The sequence below is a fragment of the Carcharodon carcharias genome, chromosome 9 (assembly GCF_017639515.1).
Source record: "Carcharodon carcharias isolate sCarCar2 chromosome 9, sCarCar2.pri, whole genome shotgun sequence".
In the NCBI taxonomy this organism is placed as follows: domain Eukaryota; kingdom Metazoa; phylum Chordata; class Chondrichthyes; order Lamniformes; family Lamnidae; genus Carcharodon; species Carcharodon carcharias.
Window position 1 is genome coordinate 99,486,084 of NC_054475.1, and position 20,153 is coordinate 99,506,236.

The 20,153-nt window shown below is 40.0% G+C and overlaps 1 protein-coding gene across 1 annotated transcript in view; it reads right to left on the reverse strand.

The window, feature by feature from the left end:
* siah2l (seven in absentia homolog 2 (Drosophila)-like) overlaps positions 1–15,280 on the reverse strand; it is a 69,322-nt gene extending 54,042 nt beyond the window's left edge. The window contains exon 1 of the mRNA XM_041195863.1: positions 14,654–15,280. Coding sequence (XP_041051797.1) covers positions 14,654–15,067 — 414 coding nt within the window. The 5' untranslated portion in view covers positions 15,068–15,280. The remainder of the gene's footprint in view (positions 1–14,653) is intronic.
* Positions 15,281–20,153: the final 4,873 nt, after the last annotated feature.

Genomic DNA, 20,153 nt, shown 5'->3' on the forward strand with positions numbered 1-20,153 from the left:
TATTTGATGTCTCAAATGAGTATCAGTGAACATACATGAATGTACAAGTGAAACTGAAAACATGGAGGCAAAAAAAGAGAACATTTATTCAACATAACTCAATGTCACAAATGTTTCTGCTCCATAAATACAAGTCTTTTATGTAGACAAATATGGCAGTCATTGTCCAAGAGCAGTATGTCATAAAGAACAAATACATTAATGACCAGATGATTTGTTTTTGGTGATGCTGACCAAAGAAAGAATGTTGAACAAGCTATAAGCACAATGGACACACCTCGTTTGCAAACAGGGCCTCAGCTTAACACTGTATGTAAAAGAAGGCACCACTGACAAGGTAGCACTCTCTCGTTTCTAAACATGTCAATCTAGATTATGTTCTCAATCCTGCAGTGTGCTTGAATCTACAACCTCTGGCTCAATCATGAGTGCTCCCACTGAGCCAAACTATTGCTTATATGCTCATAATTGTTCTAGGTTTAAGAATTGCAGGAACTCCCTTCCTAACAGTGCTGTGGGTGTACCTACCCCAAAGCAACTACAGCAGTTCAAGAAGGCAGCTCACCACCTCTTTCTCAAGGGCAATTAGGGATGGGCAATAAATGCTGGCCTAGCCAGCGAAGCCCACATCCTGTAAATGAATAATAAAAGAAAATCTCCAAGTTTGCCAATGGCACCACTTTGGGGATCGCAATGAGAATTGTGACTAATTGCAGTACCCTAGATAAGACAGCAGGATGGGCAGACAGGTGGCAGATGAAGTTCAAAGTTAAAAATTATGAAATACATTCTGGGAATAGGAGCAGGGAAAATAAATAAATTTCAAATCGTAACATTTTAAATGAAATAGAAGGGAAGTGGAGCCTTAGTGCCACATATATTAGGACAATAAAAGATGGCAGAAAGTTTAATATCCTTGGTTTTGAATCTAGAAGGACAGAATAAAAAAAACAGGGAGTGATGTTTAAATCGTGCAAAAACTTAGTTCGGTTAGTCAGGGCACCCGTTGTCGAAAGAATAGAGGAGAATTTGCTGGCTGCTTGAAAGAGAATAAAATGGATTTATTCTGTTGATGGCAAAGGGGTGGTAATGTGGGGATCTTGGATTTTAGTTGATGCCTATTGTTGTGTGAATATGGCCTTTCAAAAAAACGTTTCCAGCAAGACAAACTTTTTGTCCATCTATAATTGCTCTGATATAGTACTGTGACCTTCTCCTTTAACCTTGACTCAACCATTAACCCTGATAGTTAATTCACTTCCTCAACCTCCTTTGTGAAGTCTGTTTATTCTGAATTTCTTAAACTTAATCTTATATCCTTGGTGTCTCATTCTTAACCACCCCCCCCCCCCCCCCCCCCCCCCCCCCCCCCCCCCCCCCCCCCCCCCCCCAACGACTGAAAACAGCCTGGATTATCAGCCACAACCCATCCTTTTGAAATTTTAAACATTTTCTATCATATAGCCTCATAATTTGAATTTGTCTGATGAAAAAAGAACCAGGTTTTAATATTTATTTGCCAGGTAGCATCCTAGTGAATCTACTTTATACTAACTCTAACCCCTCTATATTTCCCGACAGTATGTAGCACAGTATTGCATACAATATTCTAAAGGCGGTCTTAAAGGTTATTGTACGCTCATCATCAGGTATGAGGTGGTCAATGGCAGAAAATGTACCTGCATTTATTGTGAAATATGAAGCCTTGAACTATTTTTATTTTGGAAAATTGCAAGTCAAATATTTTCAACAGACATTTTCAGAAAGCATTTTGAGTGATGTGGGTGACAGTGCCACACAGTGGTCAGATCATGCAATTGACCATGTGAGCAAGCGAATCATAATCATAAATGTGTATTTAGAGGCTGGTCATAAGGCACACGAGCCAAAAGTAAGTTTTCCTGACTGCTGCTTCTCCTCCCCTGCAATTGAAACAACAATAATGTGGTGGGGGAAAGACACTGGGAAGAGATAATGTACCAAAAAAGATGGTGAAGTAGTTTCACAACCTCATATTTAAGATTATGGTCTCCATTAACATATCATCAGCCTCAAGTAGCCTATTTCTGTGCTGTAAATTTTAGGTAATTTCCTCAATATCACTGTTTAAAGCAGTTTTCCTGCACATTCAAGTGACAGCCCAGGACAGGCATGTCATATCATGAACTTTCAGTCAATACTTTTAAAAATTGGACACAAACAAGCTTTTAAAGATAGCTGCCACAAATCATGTGACTTCTGGCATATGTACCAAGGACAGTATCAATTCTCCAGTGAATATCTAATTAAATATGGAAATAAGTGAATGTACCTCACAACTATTTGTGCAACTCACACACCTCATTGTCTAAGGATGAGTCAACACCTAAAACACTATGGAGTTTCCAGACTGCCTGTCTCTGCACTTCACACTGGACAAAAGGGATAGTCAAAACTTAGCAGCCACAATCAACTTCCCATTGTTTCATAATGGCCTCCCCAACCAAACTAGACAGGGTGGGCCTCAGAAGCGTTAACCTAGTAGTCATGTAATCAAAGCTGGTTTCAGGGACTTTACCCTTAATACTTCAGGACCCAAAAGGTCCATCAGAACCAGTTCTCAAGTCAATCTGAGAACCAGATTCTGAACTAACTACAATTCAACAAGGAGCCAAGCACTTAACCTGTTTCAGTTTCAAAGTTCACCTGAGAAACAATCTCCTAGATATCAAATCACAAATAAAATTGTAACCTGCTGTGAACCTTTCACTTTACAAGACCCTCACAACTTTAACTCATCAAAACTGTTCCAAGAAACCACAGGTCTGCCACGTGGGAAACCGGAAATCATAAATCAGAGACTGAATTAACTGAAATCTGTAGAAGTGCACTTTCTATCCAGATCCAATGTTCGCGTGTGTGTGCACGAGACTGAGTGTGTGACATTGCATTAAATCAGGGTAAGTGTGAGAATAAATAACTTTATTTTTAAACTCATGAAAACTTGCTGAATTATTTAATTGGAATACTCTCTCCAAATAAGAAAAGGCACACCCCTTCCCATACAAAATATATTGATTATGGGCAGTAAGAGAGATAATACATTGTGAGATATACTATTCAGATAAGGTATCTGAAAATAACATTGTTATCACTGAAATCTGAACTTTACATTCATACATCAAAAATGACTTAACTTACAGGATCATCTCTGATGACAAGAGGACTACTAGAGGCAATCCAGGCAACACTTGTGACATTGAAAACACCAGGTTCACGACGAGAGGAGTTTGCGCCAGTGTTTCCAATCACAATTATAAATAGGGTGAATAACCTGTTATGATCTTGTTAGGGACTGTTAACATTTAAAGATCATACACGAACAGCCAGCAATTAACTAACAGAACTACACAAGATTTCAGGTTTTCTAACAAAAACAGATGTCATGTTGATCAGAAAGAATTAAACAAAGTAAGCACCACTAACTTAACAGTATAGCTTATAAGGACTTATGCTATAAACTCAATTATACTTTTTACACCCTCCTTGCTTAAATTGCATTTACTTCAGGGTTGCTCATCAGTTTCTCAGTCAGATGCCCCTATTTTATCTACAGTCAAAACTTTAAATCTTAAAATTAAAAGCTATATTCTAAATCATATGAATCATGAATCAGCTATTCACAATACCTCAAGTATAAATAGTTGGCATCAGTAGTACAAAATGCATGTTTTCCTATCTGTGTTAGAATCATATCTCTCAAATTGAATTTTTCTTTTACAAAGTGGAAAGACATAGCATGATCTGGACATTTGAATGCTAATCTGAGGCTTTTTTTAGGTAACTGGAACTGACTAGGAACTGTCAGCAAGCAGGCCTCTTCAAAAGAAATCACCTGACCTTTATGGTAGTTGAGAAAGATCTGCTTGTTTGTTTTAAACTGCAATCACTTTAATTGATTTTAAAAATCTGCAAAGGAAAGTCAGTACTTACTGGAAATCACATGGGTGAATGGAAAGAAACTTAAGTTGTGAATCTGCTTGTTTTCAAGGCAGTCTTGTTGGGGAAAAAGCTGAGGAAGGAAGGCTACCCTAATTGGCTCCCTCTCGCTGTCTTGTCTGCAATTGTGTGTGGCCATCAATCTACAGCCAGAGAACCCTCATCCGAGTGTAACTAGCTTGAATTTGGGCCTGCTAAGCTGAGACCAGTTGGTGAGAACTTCCAGGTATCCATTGGGGACCAGCGGCCCATCTTCACACGAGGGAAGTCCGGGTCGACAGTGTTGAGACTTTGCAGACTTTATCCTTTATTTTATAATGCCCATCCTCCAAAGCCCACATCTGCAGAGAAACTCCAGCTGTTTGTCCTTCATTTGCCTGTGTATGCGTGTGTCAGTGTTTTTAATGGGGCAATTCTTTAGGAAGAGATAGGTAGTTATACTTCCTGATTACAACTGTGTGTTAACCAGTACTTGCAAATCGTTAAAAGAGGTTTTGTTTAAAAATAAATTAATCATTGAGTTTTTTGAAATAAGCCTGGTCAGAGCCTCTTTTCTTCTGGGTATTAGAAGTATACATACACAGTTGACCATTTCGGTGAGAAAATTAAACATTTAAATTAATGGTGTGGCCTGTGGAGTAGTTGGGCTTGATAGTTCATGCACTCCTCCCATCCAAGTCATAACATTTGCATAAATGCATTGCTGTTCTACATAGATGTTTCCTCCAAGGAAAGTGACAGTTCTAAACTGTAAAGTCAGAAATGTGGATTTTGTAAAGGAACTGTTATTCATCTCACTGAATTTCACTGAAAGAAGCATGATAAATATGACAAAAACTTGGTTATGTAATATGCCATTTATACTGCCAAGAAACCACACTCATTCTTTTGTACCAAATGCCACAGGCACAAGCACATTTGCTGCAGTGCCAAACAAGACAATTTGAATCAAAACAGAACTATAACAGTATAAAATTATAGTAATTTGCACAATATCCTATGAAACTTACATCCTGAGCCTCAGCACTGTTTACACTATTTAAATCAAAACAGGTTTAGCTGGACTATTTTAATTTATTTGAAGACACTTTTAAGCAGCCCTACATCCAATTGCTTCAAACACAAACTGCCCATCTCTGTAAAACTGTCTGGTTGGGTTTAATAAATGCAAGTCTTTGAGAAAATAAGAATTATCAATGGGAAGAGCAAAAAGAGGAAAGGGTTACAAAAAGATCATTGGCTTGGTGACATTCTTTATTGGATGGTTGCTTTTCAAGCCTTCCTTGCCTGCTTCTTCCTTAACAATGTTTTATTGGCTAAAGCAAAAAAGAGAACTGTTCCAAATGTATTTAGAATAATTTTCACATGACAAGTTTAAAAATTGTTTCACAAAAAATTTCAAAGCTGGCACAAATTCTAATCAAAGTAAAAAAACTCTAGCTAACCAACTCTCAAACTCGAGTACTTTGATTTTAATATACTCTGTTTGGAAATGTAGCCCTGCCCCACAATAACCCTTCAGCAGCATCACAATTGTAATTTCGATCCTCCATTTTAATAATCTGACAAGTAATGTTCTAGGGTATGTTTCTGTATAATCCAACCTCTGGTCCCATAAAGAGGAAACATTCTTTACATCAATCTTAAGAAGAAGTCACAACACTGCAATCAGAAGGAAGAATCTGTTTCTGTTTTCAAGCTCAGGAATGTTGACGTTAGTTACAACGGCATTCCTAAAGCCAGCTTGACTCAAAGTTGGGCATCAAATCTGAAATTGTCCTGGCTTGCAAGGCTCAGTTTCACAATAGCAGCTTCCAAATTGGCTTGATAATTATAATGAACAACTCCTACAAAAGCAGAAATAAATATTATTGCAATTTGCTAGTGGCACACTCATGGCATTACTCATAGCATGCTGGAACAAAAAGAGCATCAGACCATGTAACACAATGTATTACTCTGCTATTAACATGCACAAGCTGGCCATTCCCTACGCAAACAAAATCAAACTACTGAGATTAATTACTTTTGCTCTGTTTGTTTACTGGCAGGCAGCTTACTGCTGAATTGTGACTTGTTTCGATTCTCTACATTTATTTCAGCCAGGTGCAAAATCGCAGGCGTGACCAAAGACTTGGCTGTGCCATCCCGTGCCTCAACACTCTGGACTTGAGATGTGTCCCTACAGGCAGCTCACAGGTAATCCACAACAAATGAACAAAAGCATGACTCTACAACTTGTTTTAGAGACAAAAACATAGTGACAGTTTCTGCACATGTCAGACATGTAGCTAACAAAACCTGAGATTTGAATCTCAAATTGTTGAGATTGAATTTGTAAACTCAGTTCCACTCAGATGCAATCGAACGATGATAGAAAATTCCCAGGGGAAAACAGCACTTACTTTGACTCCATTAAACCCACATAGCTTTACTTCATTGTTTCAAAAAAAATTAACCTGTCCTCAATTATATTTAAAAAATTTTTGAATTTGCTTTTTAAAAAAAACTCAAACTAAATTCAGTGTACTTTTTGTACACCCAACTTAACCAGGTCTGTTAATTGGCTTGGAAGAATTTTGCTTTTAAAATGCTTTGTGCAATGCTATGAAATCCTGAATATATTGGAGTACCCCGAGTTTGAGTATAAACTGGAAACAATGCAACAAACAGCATGCGAATAGTACATGGGACGACAACACGCAATCCAGTTTATGCTCAAGGTATTGGAGTTGACATTGTAATTACAAGATCCTTAATAAAAATTAATTTAGTAGTCGCTTGTTAAGGCTTGTTTACAAATTACTGAAGCACTTTAAAATCATTTTGAAAACGCAAAAATACTTTGAAGTTACAAGCATCCCAATATTTATACAGTGAAGTGCTTCATCATTCAGTATCGGGAGTCAGAATCATCAGTGCACTTTGGCAACAAGTTGTCAAACAGCAAAGCCACAACAGCACGATGCTTTGCATGAATAGGATTAAGTACAGATACGAGATGTTACATATTACACAGAGCATGAATTTTATTTCTACGTGCTGTCATGGTACATAATTCGCCAATGGTTCTTTTAAGAAAGATTTGTGAACATCACTGTTCAATCTTTTTTGTGCCACAAGCAGAATTTCTGCTTTATTAATACAAATTCCTGAGACCCCATATATTAAAATGGGGATTATCCAAACTCCTTCAATTGAGATTTTCTTCAGAAAGTCTCCAATCCATCTTTCAAGTAGTGTGGCACTAAGAAAAGATTTAATTTGAATCTTGACAAGTTCTCTTCTGACTTGGGCTACAAGCTTTGATTCCAAGACTGCTGCTAAGGAAACACTTCAAAAGGATAAGACCATGTTACATATCAATAAGTCATTCCCCTCCCTGATTTTAGTGAGCTGTTATGTCAAACTATACACTTCCCCAAAGGATTGGGGTTAGGCTGAGAGCAAGGGGTTGGGCGTGGAGTTGGTTTACGGCAGCCTAAGTGTGGGATCAAAAAAGGCTGCTAATTACACAAGCATCACTTTAACAGCAGCCAGCAAGCAAAGAAGGGTGAGAAGAAATTTAATAGAGATGTTCTATAGAGGGGTCTAGACAGAATAGAAAGAAAGATACTGTTCCCATTGGAAGAAGAGTCGAGAACCAGAGGATAAAGATTTGAGGTCATTGGTAAATGGACCAAAGGTGACATAAGAAAACCTCTTTTACACAGCAAGTGGTTAGGGTGTTGAATTCAGTGCCTGAGAGGGCGGTGGGGGGTGAGGGGAGATTCAATTGTGGCTTTCAAAAGGGAATTGAATATGCACCTGAAAAGAAACATTTTGCAGGGTTACAGGGATAGTACGGGACTGGGAGTAGCTGAATCATTCTTGCAGAGCCAGCACAAATCCGAAAGGGTGAATGGCCTCCTTTTGTGCTGTAACCATTCTGTGATTCCTGATGAGCAACAAAATGTTATCAATGAGTAGCAGAGAGGGTAGGAACATGGTTTCTATGGACTGGGTCTCAGCATGGCTCAGTGGTAACATTCACACCTATAAGTCAATCGGTTGAATTCAAGCCCCATTCTGGGGTAGAGACAAAATCTATGTCGAAACTTCAATACAACAATGAGGGAGTGTCTCGTTGTTCAGTTTTTCAGATGAGATGTTAAACCAAGCTCCCATCTGCTTGTTCAGGTGAACATTAGGAGCCCAAGGCATTATTTGAAGACAACCATGGGAGTTCTCCCCACAACCTAACCAATCCATCAAATAATACCAACATTAGATTAGCTGATCATCTATCTCTGCAGTGTGTGGGACTGTGCTATGCACAAAATTGGCTGTCAGACTTGTCTGTCCAAATAAGAATCATCAACTTTGAAGTACGGTAGGAAATCCTGAAAGCATGAAAAGCACTCTATAAATGGAAGATCATACTTGCTTTGCTTGCCAGCTTTAGATAATTAGCAATGGGCAAGTATGCAGGGTTGATGATTTCAACATAAATAGATCTGTATCTCATTAAAAGTTTAATGTCCAAACACAATTCCTGTTAAGCGTTACTTCCTGTTATTTTTCTAGACACTATCAACTTTTTGAACAATAAATTCCTATGTCCATCCTTGCAATGGAAACATCCAATGTAAACTCACCAAATTTGTAATTACACCTTCCAACCAGTGGTGGTGCTGTAAGTACCTCAATGAGGCTTCTCCCAGCTCCACCTTCACTAGTCGCACTGTGCAGCTCAAGATATCAAATTACAGGAGTTCAATCCATGCATTGGCCCCATCACAGCTCTGAGGACAATTTCAATCTTTGAAATGATAGTGGAGCACAAGTCAGGGAGAAATATGCTGTGTCTCAGCACAAAAAGTGATGGTGGAAGGGTTATAGGCAGTTAAGCAGAAAGGAAATGAAGTAGTGTTTAGGGAAAACCCAATCAAAGGAGGACATTAGGGATCGCAATATCATACATAACATGGTCATTGGTGTCAGTGTATGTCTGCCTGTGAGAGGGGGCAAAGGAGACAAAAGTGAACATGATGAATGGCAGATGAGATTTTCGTCTGTACAGCAAGAGGGCAGGGAAAAAAAAATGTGGTATTTAGAGAGGAGTGCTACACCGAGAATTGTTGGGATCAGAATATGGTTAGCATAAAGTCAGGCAGAGCAGTCCTACTGAGAAGGAGTCACCCACCATCAGTGGTCCTGGGTTTCTTCTTAGCTCGGGATGTTGAGGCATCCCTCCAAGATGAGTCCATGGGCAACAACAGATTATTTGGGGGAAGGGGGAAATAAATGGAGATTAATTTACATTGCCTTCATTTACATTAACACCCATCACAAAGTGGTCTCTTTATAAGTGCAGTCAATATTGTTAAGTTGACAAATGTGAAAACCAATTTGGACACAGCAAATAAATGACCAGACAGCTATTTTTAGTAGTGTTGGTTGAGGAAAGAAATTTGGTTACCAAACTATAGAAAATACCCCATGCCTCTTCAGGTATTTCATAGGATATAACATCAGAGAAAACATATGAGGCCTTGGTTAAATATTTCATCCAAAAGGCAACACCTCCAACAATGCAGAATTCCCCACTAGTCAACTGAGTTGTCAGCTGGAGCCAACAACTTTCTGACTCTGGAGAAGTGAGTGAGATGTCGAGGTAAGGGGCAACAGCTAGCTAGCCTCTGCTCCAGTCACCCTTTAATAAGATCTTCAACAAAAACGGAGGAGAGATGAGAGTCTGGGGTAGCAGAAGAATGAGGTATAGCAAGGAAATAGCAACAAGTTGGTCAGGGAGCAAGGAGAAATGCAAGTCATTCAGCTGGATGGCGGTTAGGATGGGAGGCAAGGTGGAAGAAGTCAGAAATAGGGACATGGCAAAGATTGGGTTTTCTCTAATCACTTCCTGATTTCCTTTCTCCTTATCTGCCCATACAATTACACCATCACATTTTGTTCTAGGATAAAGCTTAAGTCTTGTGCTCCACTATCTTTCTTCATCTCAAAGATTGAGACTCTCCTCAGGGTTGCAATGGGGCCAGGCCATGGGCTGTACCAGCTTTCTTTCAGTCACCGATAAAAATACAGAATTCAGAAGATACTTCTTTACCCAGAGAGCGGTGCAAAAGTGGAACTTGTTACCATAGGGGGTGGTTGAGACAAACAGTATGGATGCATTTAAGGGAAAGCTAAATAAACATATAACGGAGAAGGGAATCTCAAGGGAGCACTGCATATGACTGCTCAGTCACAGCATAAAGTATTTGGGAAGATGTGGGGTCATGATGGGACAGCTAGGAGTAGAACTACCAAAAACTGACGCCAAAGTTGAATAGTAGAAGTAGGGCAGCACAGTTTGCCTACAATATTGAAGAAATCGTGCATGGGAAGAAGGGATACTGAACTGCAGTCACCAGGACATCATTAGTGGCCAAGGCAGGAAGAGGCCATTTCATCCCATCACATATGCTGTGGTTCGTTGCAGGAACATTTGAAGACTAATCCCACTGCCCTGCTCTCTCCCTACAGCCCTGTATATTTCAGTTCCAAAAAATGTATTCGTTGTCCCCTTAAATTATGTAATGGATCTATTTTAACCACTTTCTATGACAAAACAACCTATGCTCCAACAATCCTCTGCATAAAGAAGTGCCTCACAAGCTCTCTTCATCTCAGTAAGGATTTTAGATTGATCATCACAACCCACTACCCCCCTATAACAAGGTGTCCATAACTGTACATTGGTTGGACTAGTGTTGGAGTACTAGTGTATTCTTCCAATTTATTACTTATTTTATAACTTGTGTCTATTGGTGCCCCCAATTTGTAAAATCCAACATGCTGTTGGCCTTTTTAACGGTTTTATCTATTTGTACTTACACTTTCAAGAATACGACCCCCCAGATCTCTGCATCAACCACATCCTTCAGTCTCTGTTGAGTATATACTCCCATTCCTTGTTCTTCCTCATAAGATGCATTACCTCACATTCAAATTAAATTGCCATGTCATCCTGCTGACCCAATCTGTCTCCCTGAAGTTTGTTAAAGCTTTCCTCACCGTTTGCCAAAACCCCTTATTTACACATTAGCAAACTTTGAAGACGTGCTCTCTAAACCCAAATCATCAATACATCAACCAAGTACAACTGTGGATCCAGGACACTCGCAGAGTACACCACTCCGAACACTTCTTATAACCAAGCAACATCCAATTACTGTCAACCAACTTCCTATCCATGCTGCTACATTTCCTCATAGACAATAGGCCTGAATTCTTCAAACAAGCCTTGTGACACTTAACGAATGCCTTCTGAAAATCCATACATCCACCTGAACTCCTTTTTCCACCAAGCTACATTCTCAATTTAAAAATGTCAAACGTGACATTAGCAAATCCATGTTAGCTGTCTAGTTAAGCCACACATTTCTAAATGCTCACTAATTTTATCTTGAAAACTGATTCTAAAATGTGGCTCACAACAGACATTAAACTAACTGATCTGTAATTAATAAAGGTGTTGCATCAGCTACTCCCAGTCCCACAGCACAATTTGCATAGCTAATAAAAAAACTGGAAAATTACAGCCTATGCCTCTTCTATATCCATTAACTCCTTTCAACAAGGTCCATGCCAACATGGTTGTGACTGATCCACTTCTAGTTCTGCAGATTTCTTCAGCATTTTTTTTAGTTATCTCTAACAATTGTTCTATATACCTCTCAAATACTTCTCACTTCTACTGTTATTGTAAAAACAGACACACCATGTTTAATATTTTACTACACTTTCATCCTCAAGTAAATCTTTTCTTCCATCTTTCAGTCATTCTGTTCTCTATTTTGACATGCTTATTGAAGCCCTCATTAGACTTACATTATCTGTAAGTCTTTAATATTTAGTACATTTTTAATCCCCCTTTTCTCAACCACACTACACGTCGTACACATCTCACTATTTTCATATTAGCCAATTTTAATAGCTTTTAATTACTTCTTAATCCACAAACTTAACTCTTCAATATTTCCCATTTTCACCTTAGGGAAATATAATTCTATACTTGAACCAACCACTGTTGATTTGTCATCTTGTTCCCAACTTTCTTTTCCAGTTAATTTGGGTCAGATCCCTTAACTTTGTTATTTTTCAGTCCAGAGTCTTTAGCTTTTACTCAGGAACCTTTTTTTAAAATTGAAAGATGAACAATCTGTTACTTTCCCTTTGTTTTCTAGGGACCTGTATCCTGTACATGTTGAACTTGAAACGAATGTATTCGCCAATTGTATTATCTTTATTCCAGTTTCTCTTGGGAGAGTTCAAATCATCCATTATTGTCAAGCTATTCTTAGATCTCCTGAAACTGTCTGCAGATCTCTCTCATCTTCGTTCTTTGGTGGTCTCTAATGCCTATCAAGAACTGTACCATTCCCCTCTTATTTCTTAACTTTATCCATACGCAACCCTCAGACTTTCTTTACATTAAAGAATTCTATATAACAGTGCTAGAATAACACTGCAATTTCAACTGCTATTTCCACCTCCCTAACTGTAATATTGTTAAAGCAAGCAATATTCAGAATCACAAGAATTGTTAGTGTACGAGGCCATTTGGCCCATTGTGTCTGCACAGGCTCTTCAAAAGAGCATTATGATTTAGTGCCATTCTCCTGTCTTTTCCCCATGCCTTGCACATCTTTTCTATTCAAATTATCATCTAATGCCCTCTTGAATGCCTCGATTGAACCTGCCTTCACCACACCTCCAGACCCGAACTGAGTTCAAAAAAAATTTCTCACATCACATCTGCTTCTTTTGCAGATCACTTTAAATCTGTGATCTTTCATTCTTGATTCTTTTACGAGTGGGAACAATTCAGACAATGACATTGTGTATGGGGAGTGGCATACTTACAAGATATTCTGCATAGTGATAACGGGAGGGTAGGTTAAAGGATGGTTAAAGTTAGGAAGAGAATGAAGCAACTCGCACCACATGGTGCAACAAAGACACCAATAATGTAAATGGGGAGGTTAACTGAATGAACAGGACAGACAGGAGCCTGGGATAGCAACACTTGTAGAAACTTAAACAAAAACAGAAACAGAAATACCTGGAAAAACTCAGAAGGTCTGGCAGCATCGGTGGAGGAGAGCACAGTTGACGTTTCGAGTCCTCATAACCCTTCAACAGAACTAAGTAAAAATAGGAAAGGGGTGAAATATAAGCTGGTTTAAGAGTGGGTGGGGGGGGGGGGGGGGTTTGTTGGGACAAGAAGCCAGTAATAGGTGGAGATAACCAAAAGATGTCACAGACAAAAGGACAATGAGGTGTTGAAGGTGGTGAAATTATCTAAAGGAATGTGCTAATTAAGGGCAGAAAGCAGGACAAACAAGGTACAGATAGCTCTAGTGGGGATGGGGTGGGGTGAAGGAGTACTAAAAAAGCTAAAAGGTAGAGATAAAACAATAGGTGGAAATACTTTAAAAATAATGGAAATAGGTGGGAAAAGAAAAATATATAATTATTGGAAAAAACAAAGAGGGGGGAAGAAACAGTTTTTACCAATAATTTATCTAGATTTTTCTTTTCCCACCTATTTCCATTATTTTTAAATGTATTTCCACCCATTGTTTTATCTCTACTTTTTAGCCTTTTTAGTACTCCTTCACCCCATCCCACCCCCACTAGCGCTATCTGTACCTTGTTTGTCCTGTTTTCTACCCTTAATTAGCACATTCCTTTAGATAATATCACCACCTTCAACACCTCTATCCTTTTGTCTGTGACATCTTTTGGTTATCTCCACCTATTACTGGCTTCTTGTCCCAACACCCCACCCCCCCCCCCCCTTAAATCAGCTTATATTTCACCACTTTCTTATTTTTACTTAGTTCTGTTGAAGGGTCATGAGGACTCGAAATGTCAAATGTGCTCTTCTCCTGCTGAGTTTTTCCAGGTATTTCTGTTTTTGTTCTGGATTTCCAGCATCCGCAGTTCTTTGCTTTTATCTAGTAGAAACTTAGTTCAGCAAATCAGTGGAGAGCAAAAACCAGGAAAGGAACAGTGGAAGCAGGCTGTGCGGAACAAAGGACATGAAAGAGCTCAATTACACAAGCTGTGACAAAGGTTTCCTAATTGACAATAATGAATTTATTGCAGCATCAAAACTATCAAATCTTAAGGAATGGAAAACACTAGATTCATTTTGTAAGTATATCTAGCTTTAAACAATTTCAGAACAGGCAACCATTAGCTCCATCCACAATCATAATAACTGATGCCATATAAACGCCAGGAAGTGCACTTTCACAAGTGTTAACATAAATTTCCCATAAAAAAAATCAGAAAAAGGGAAATTTCAACTTGATAAAGTCAAAATCTTAATAAATCTTCTGCAGACTGTACATTTATCACCGTAACAAATATGTAACAAGATTTCATGGAATCGAGTCTCTTAATACATTAAACTACAAAACCGGTATCATATATGAACCTGTAATAAGCACTCACAGCTGGCTAGAAAGAGAATTACATCATTAAAACATTTAGGGGTATTACCTATTTGCAAACATCAGGAAGCTAGAAAAACACACCTGATGCAGGGCAATTTACACTGCCCAACTTTAACAAAACTACACTGAAAGTTGCCGGACGATCCTGAGCGTTTTCTCGGACTCACCTTGCATGGGAAAGGGATAGTGGAAGCCACCTTCTCCATGGCCAGGTTCCTGATGCTGGGGGTGAGGGGGCCCCTGCAGGTCGGACAGCAGGAAAGTTTCTGCCGGCACTGGTTACACACCAGGTGGCCGGCCTGGCACTGCAGGATGGGCGGCAGTACATAATCAAAACAGACCGGGCACTCGAAGAGAGAAGTGAGTTCGGGCTGAGGCGGGGTGGATCCTCCTCCTCCTCCTGCCGCTGCGGCCGCCGCTGCCGCTGCTGCAGCCGCCGCTGCCGCCGCCGCTGCAATGGCTGGATTGCCGCTCCCTCCTCCTCCACCTCCACCACCACCACTCGCTGCCGCCGCCACGGCCGCCGTCGTCGCCGTGTGCTTGCCCGTTTTCCCGCCGCCGGCTGACGATGGTCGGCTCATGGCGAACAACGCTCCGGCCGACAACACATTCAAAATAACGGCAAATTCGAGTCACTCTCAAAAAGAAAGATATAAATTTTTTAAAAAGCCCTGGCTAAACTGCGCCGCGGATCGCACGGCCTCATTCTTTCCTTGTTATTAACGCCATTATTATTATTATTTCTGAAGCCAGCGTCCCATCGCACGGCCGTACGTCAACATGGCGGCAGCGTTTCGCCGTGCAACCGAAACCGGAGGTGGGGGGTGGTGCTTAGTCTTTTGGTTACTACAACCATTCAGAATCCGCCTCGCTGAACAACAGAGTCGCTGAGTGGCTCGGAGCGGGGGGAGGGTCGGCAACGTCATTGACTACATCACGTACAGTCGAGCCATCAGCTTGGACAGCCTCTCGGGAGTTGTAGTTCTTTTGGAGAGGGTCTGCTTTCAATCGGTTCTAGGGACGGAAGTAGAAGGACTCAAACGTCCAGAGTGCGAGGAGGCAGCACTGTGGCCGCCCCACGTTTCAACTTTGTTGTCATGTTCAGTCATTTGACCCCTTTCTCATTGAAATCATGCATGGTTGGGTGTTATTGCATTTTAAGATCAGAAATCAGTTGGTCCTTTTGGAGAATATGTCTAACTTATAAAAAAACAAAATGATTAAAATGTAAAGAATGGTTCATTTGTAACAATTATTGTTTAAAATGTAACAGGAGCCTATTTAAAAATAGTGGTTATTATGCTCACTCAAACAAAATGTATACGTGTATGTCAGCCATTAATTTTTAAAATTGAAAGTCATAGTTTCAGCCAAAAATAACTTATGTGTTTCCTAAATTATGTTTTCACTAGTACTGGAGTTTATCAATATGAGCAATCAGTCAGTTGGGGACAGCACTATAGCACTATAACTTGTTACTTTCTCCTGCCAACGATTGTGCATGAATGTGAGAGTCAGAAATATTTGAAGATGAGCTGATGGTTTCTGAGATTAGATTTACTGTTTACCCTTTCAGAAATCTTACATTATTGTTAAACGGCAGTTAAAAAAGTTTTGCTCAAATGGATTTTTTGGGGCTCGAATGTCTGGCTGGAATCTTATGTTAAGATATTTTCTTGAAAATTAGTTATAGCTGTTTTGTGTAATAATAAGAATGTTGCCCAGTCCAGTGTCAGTGCATTAAGTGGCTATATTGGAACATTTCTGGAAATACCAAGGGTTGGAAATAAAATACTAAGTGATGAGTTTTACTTACTCATTTAAAAATTAAATTGACATTGCTGGCATTGACTCGATGGGCCATTAACCACCTCCTATACCATGATGACCATGACTCCCTATATTTATTACTGTAATATGAACCTTCAGTTTATGTGTTTGTTACGTCTTGATTTTTAAATTCACATCGTGTTTTTGGGTCCTTCATAGTCTCTTTCTGTAACCTCTTCAGCCCTACCATCCTCCAGGATCATTGCCCCACCACTGGTCATGATCCCTTCTGCTGCCAATGCCCCAAGTTTTGGAATTCCTTCCCTAAATTTCTTTGCTTCTCTGTCTCTCTCTCCTCAAAATTGCCATTTTTACCTGTTCTAATCTCTTTACATGGTTTAATGTACATTTTATTTAATAACCCTCTTGTTTTATTGTGTTAAAATTGGTATATAAAATACCACTGTAGTCACAACCTATAGAGGTGTTCCTCGGCTATCATCACAAGGCGAGATCCTGGATCTCTTCTGCTGAACTGAGGTTTGTTTAAAGAGGGACCTGGTATCTCATGTCACTGGGGCCTGGGGTATCTAATAAGATGATCATCACTAATAAGAACTTGTGGGACCAGATCCGTCCACTGGCTGTTACGCTGCTTTTTATTAATCACTTCAACCGATACAGTGACTGAAATTAAAACTAACAATATTGATAAAAGCAAAATACTGCGGATGCTGGAAATCTGAAATAAAAACAGAAAATGCTGGAAAAGCTCAGCAGGTCTGACAGCATCTGTGGAGAGAGAAACAGAGTTAACATTTCGAGGAAAAACTCAGCAGGTCTGGCAGCATCAGTGGAGAAGAAAAGAGTTGACGTTTGAGTCCTCATGACCCTTCGACAGAACTTGAGTTCGAGTCCAAGAAAGAGTTGAAATATAAGCTGGTTTAAGGTGTGTGGGTGGGGCGGAGAGAGAGAGAGAAGTGGAGGGGGTTGATGTGGTTGTAGGGACAAACAAGCAGTGATAGAAGCAGATCATCAAAAGATGTCACCAACAATAGAACAAAAGAACACATAGGTCTTAAAGTTGATGATATTATCTAAACGAATGTGCTAATTAAGAATGGATGGTAGGGCACTCAAAGTATAGCTCTAGTGGGGGTGGGGAGAGCATAAAAGATTTTAAAATATTTAAAAATAATGGAAATAGGTGGGAAAAGAAAAATCTATATAATTTATTGAAAAAAAACAAAAGGAAGGGGGAAGCAGAAAGGGGGTGGGGATGGGGGAGGGAGCTCAAGACCTAAAGTTGTTGAATTCAATATTCAGTCCGGAAGGCTGTAAAGTGCCTAGTCGGAAGATGAGGTGTTGTTCCTCCAGTTTGCGTTGGGCTTCACTGGAACAATGCAGCAAGTGGTCTGTCCGCAAGAATGACCCAAACCTCCCTGTCGCTTGCCATTTTAACACTCCACCCTGCTCTCTTGCCCACATGTCTGTCCTTGGCTTGCTGCATTGTTCCAGTGAAGCCCAATGCAAACTGGAGGAACAACACCTCATCTTCCGACTAGGCACTTTACAGCCTTCCGGACTGAATATTGAATTCAACAACTTTAGGTCTTGAGCTCCCTCCCCCATCCCCACCCCCTTTCTGCTTCCCCCTTCCTTTTGTTTTTTTCCAATAAATTATATAGATTTTTCTTTTCCCACCTATTTCCATTATTTTTAAATATTTTAAAATCTTTTATGCTCTCCCCACCCCCACTAAAGCTATACCTTGAGTGCCCTACCATCCATTCTTAATTAGCACATTCGTTTAGATAATATCATCAACTTTAACACCTATGTGTTCTTTTGTTCTATTGTTGGTGACATCTTTTGATGATCTGCTTCTATCACTGCTTGTTTGTCCCTACAACCACACCAACCCCCTCCACTTCTCTCTCTCTCTCTCTCCCCCCCTCCCCCCAAACACCTTAAACCAGCTTATATTTCAACTCTTTCTTGGACTCGAACTCAAGTTCTGTCGAAGGGTCACGAGGACTCGAAACATCAACTCTTTTCTTCTCCGCCGATGCTGCCAGACCTGCTGAGTTTTTCCAGGTAATTCTGTTTTTGTTTTGGATTTCCAGCATCCGCAGCTTTTTTGTTTTTAACATTTCGAGTCTGTACGACCCTTCTCAGAGCTGGTTTTAATAACAATATGAACATCGGCATGGATTCACCCTACAGTTCCAGTCAAATTCAAACAGCAGCAACTATCATTAAAGAAATAGATTCTCTATTAAGACACAGCTGGTGGTTTGAACAATGGCTTTTGATCTCCCATTTTAACAGTTGGAGAAATGGTGCACCTCATTGTTACCACTGTTACATTTATCAGCAGAGATTCCCAGGGGATCCAAACACAAGCACCAGTGCCTGTCTTGACTTAATGCAATAGTCCTGACCCCTGCAACAATTGTTTCAATAAGGCCACAGAGAATATTTACTTTTTTGGGAAAAAAAACCATTCAATGTTCTGCATTTAGCCCCTGATCTCATTCACCTGTCCTGGCAGCTGGTTAATAATTCCCTACATCAACTTTACCAGTCACAGACTTCAAATCCAGTTTTACCCACATGTCATTCTCTACTCCCTAGGCACTTCAAAGCATAACTATCCTAACCTAGCTTTGAACCACACTGCCCATGTAGCTTACTTTCCCTGTGTCCATTCACATGCACATTTTGGTTGTCACTCCACATCCAAGTTTAAAACTTCTATTTCCCCTTTTTCCCTTTACTCCTCGTGACATTGTGTCTCCTTTCATTTAAAAACAAAAAAACTGTGGATGCTGGAAATCAAAAACAAAAACAGAATTACCTGGAAAAACTCAGCAGGTCTGGCAGCAGGTAATTCCAGGTAATTCTGTTTTTGTCTCGTTTCTTTTCTCTGTCTCAGATAACTTGCCTTCACAAATCCCAGTTCTTCAGTACTCATCATCTTTCCTGTTCTCAAGCCACTGTCACAGGCTTGACCCCCTCTTAAATAACCCAACAGCTTCCCTCTTTGCCTGTCTTGATTTCCTCCAAAAGCCTCACCAAGGAATTTGTTGCTGCCTCCTTATGAGCAGAAACCCCCACTTGCTCCACTCTGTTGTCTCCTTCCTCTGCCCATCCAGTGTACCTGCTGGGGGCTAATGTTGCTAACCTCCTTCCCATTCCTCTCATTTTCCAAGTTCTGTCCCTGTGAACTCTGCCATTTGATCAACGTTCATTGCTACTCTTCACATCTCCCTCCAGAATGTACGTTCACTTATTATGAATAAAACCATCAATGATCACATTGACATCATGACCTTGGCAGAGACATGTCTAAAGGAAGATGATACCTTTCCCCTTAATGCAACTTCCACAACTGGGGAACATTCCACCATTTGCTCCACTCAAACCATCATGATGATGATGTAATCCTTATCTCCAAACTTCACTTGGTATGTCTCCCTAGTCATTTAGCAACTTCATATCCTTTCAGCATCTCATTTTGTTCCACTCTTCATACCTCTTGTTTAAAATCCTTGTTCCTAACCACCCACCCAAATATCAGTTCAACTTTCTCACTAAGATAGCTTCTTTGTTTTGCTCCATTAGCCTCTGCATTGAGTGACTTCTAATCCTTGGTGATTTCAATCTCCACCTCAACCATTCTTCTCCTCTCCCCTCTGAGTTCAATGCCCTCCTTATCTTCCCTAAACCTTGCCTTCTATATAAACCCTCCTACTCATATTCAGTCACCCACTTTTATATTGACAACTCACTTGGCCTCGTTATTTTATTGTTACGATCATAGACAGAGCAAGCTCAGGTCATTTCCTTGTATTACTCTCTACCCATAATACCCTTTCCCCCTACCCTGCAGTG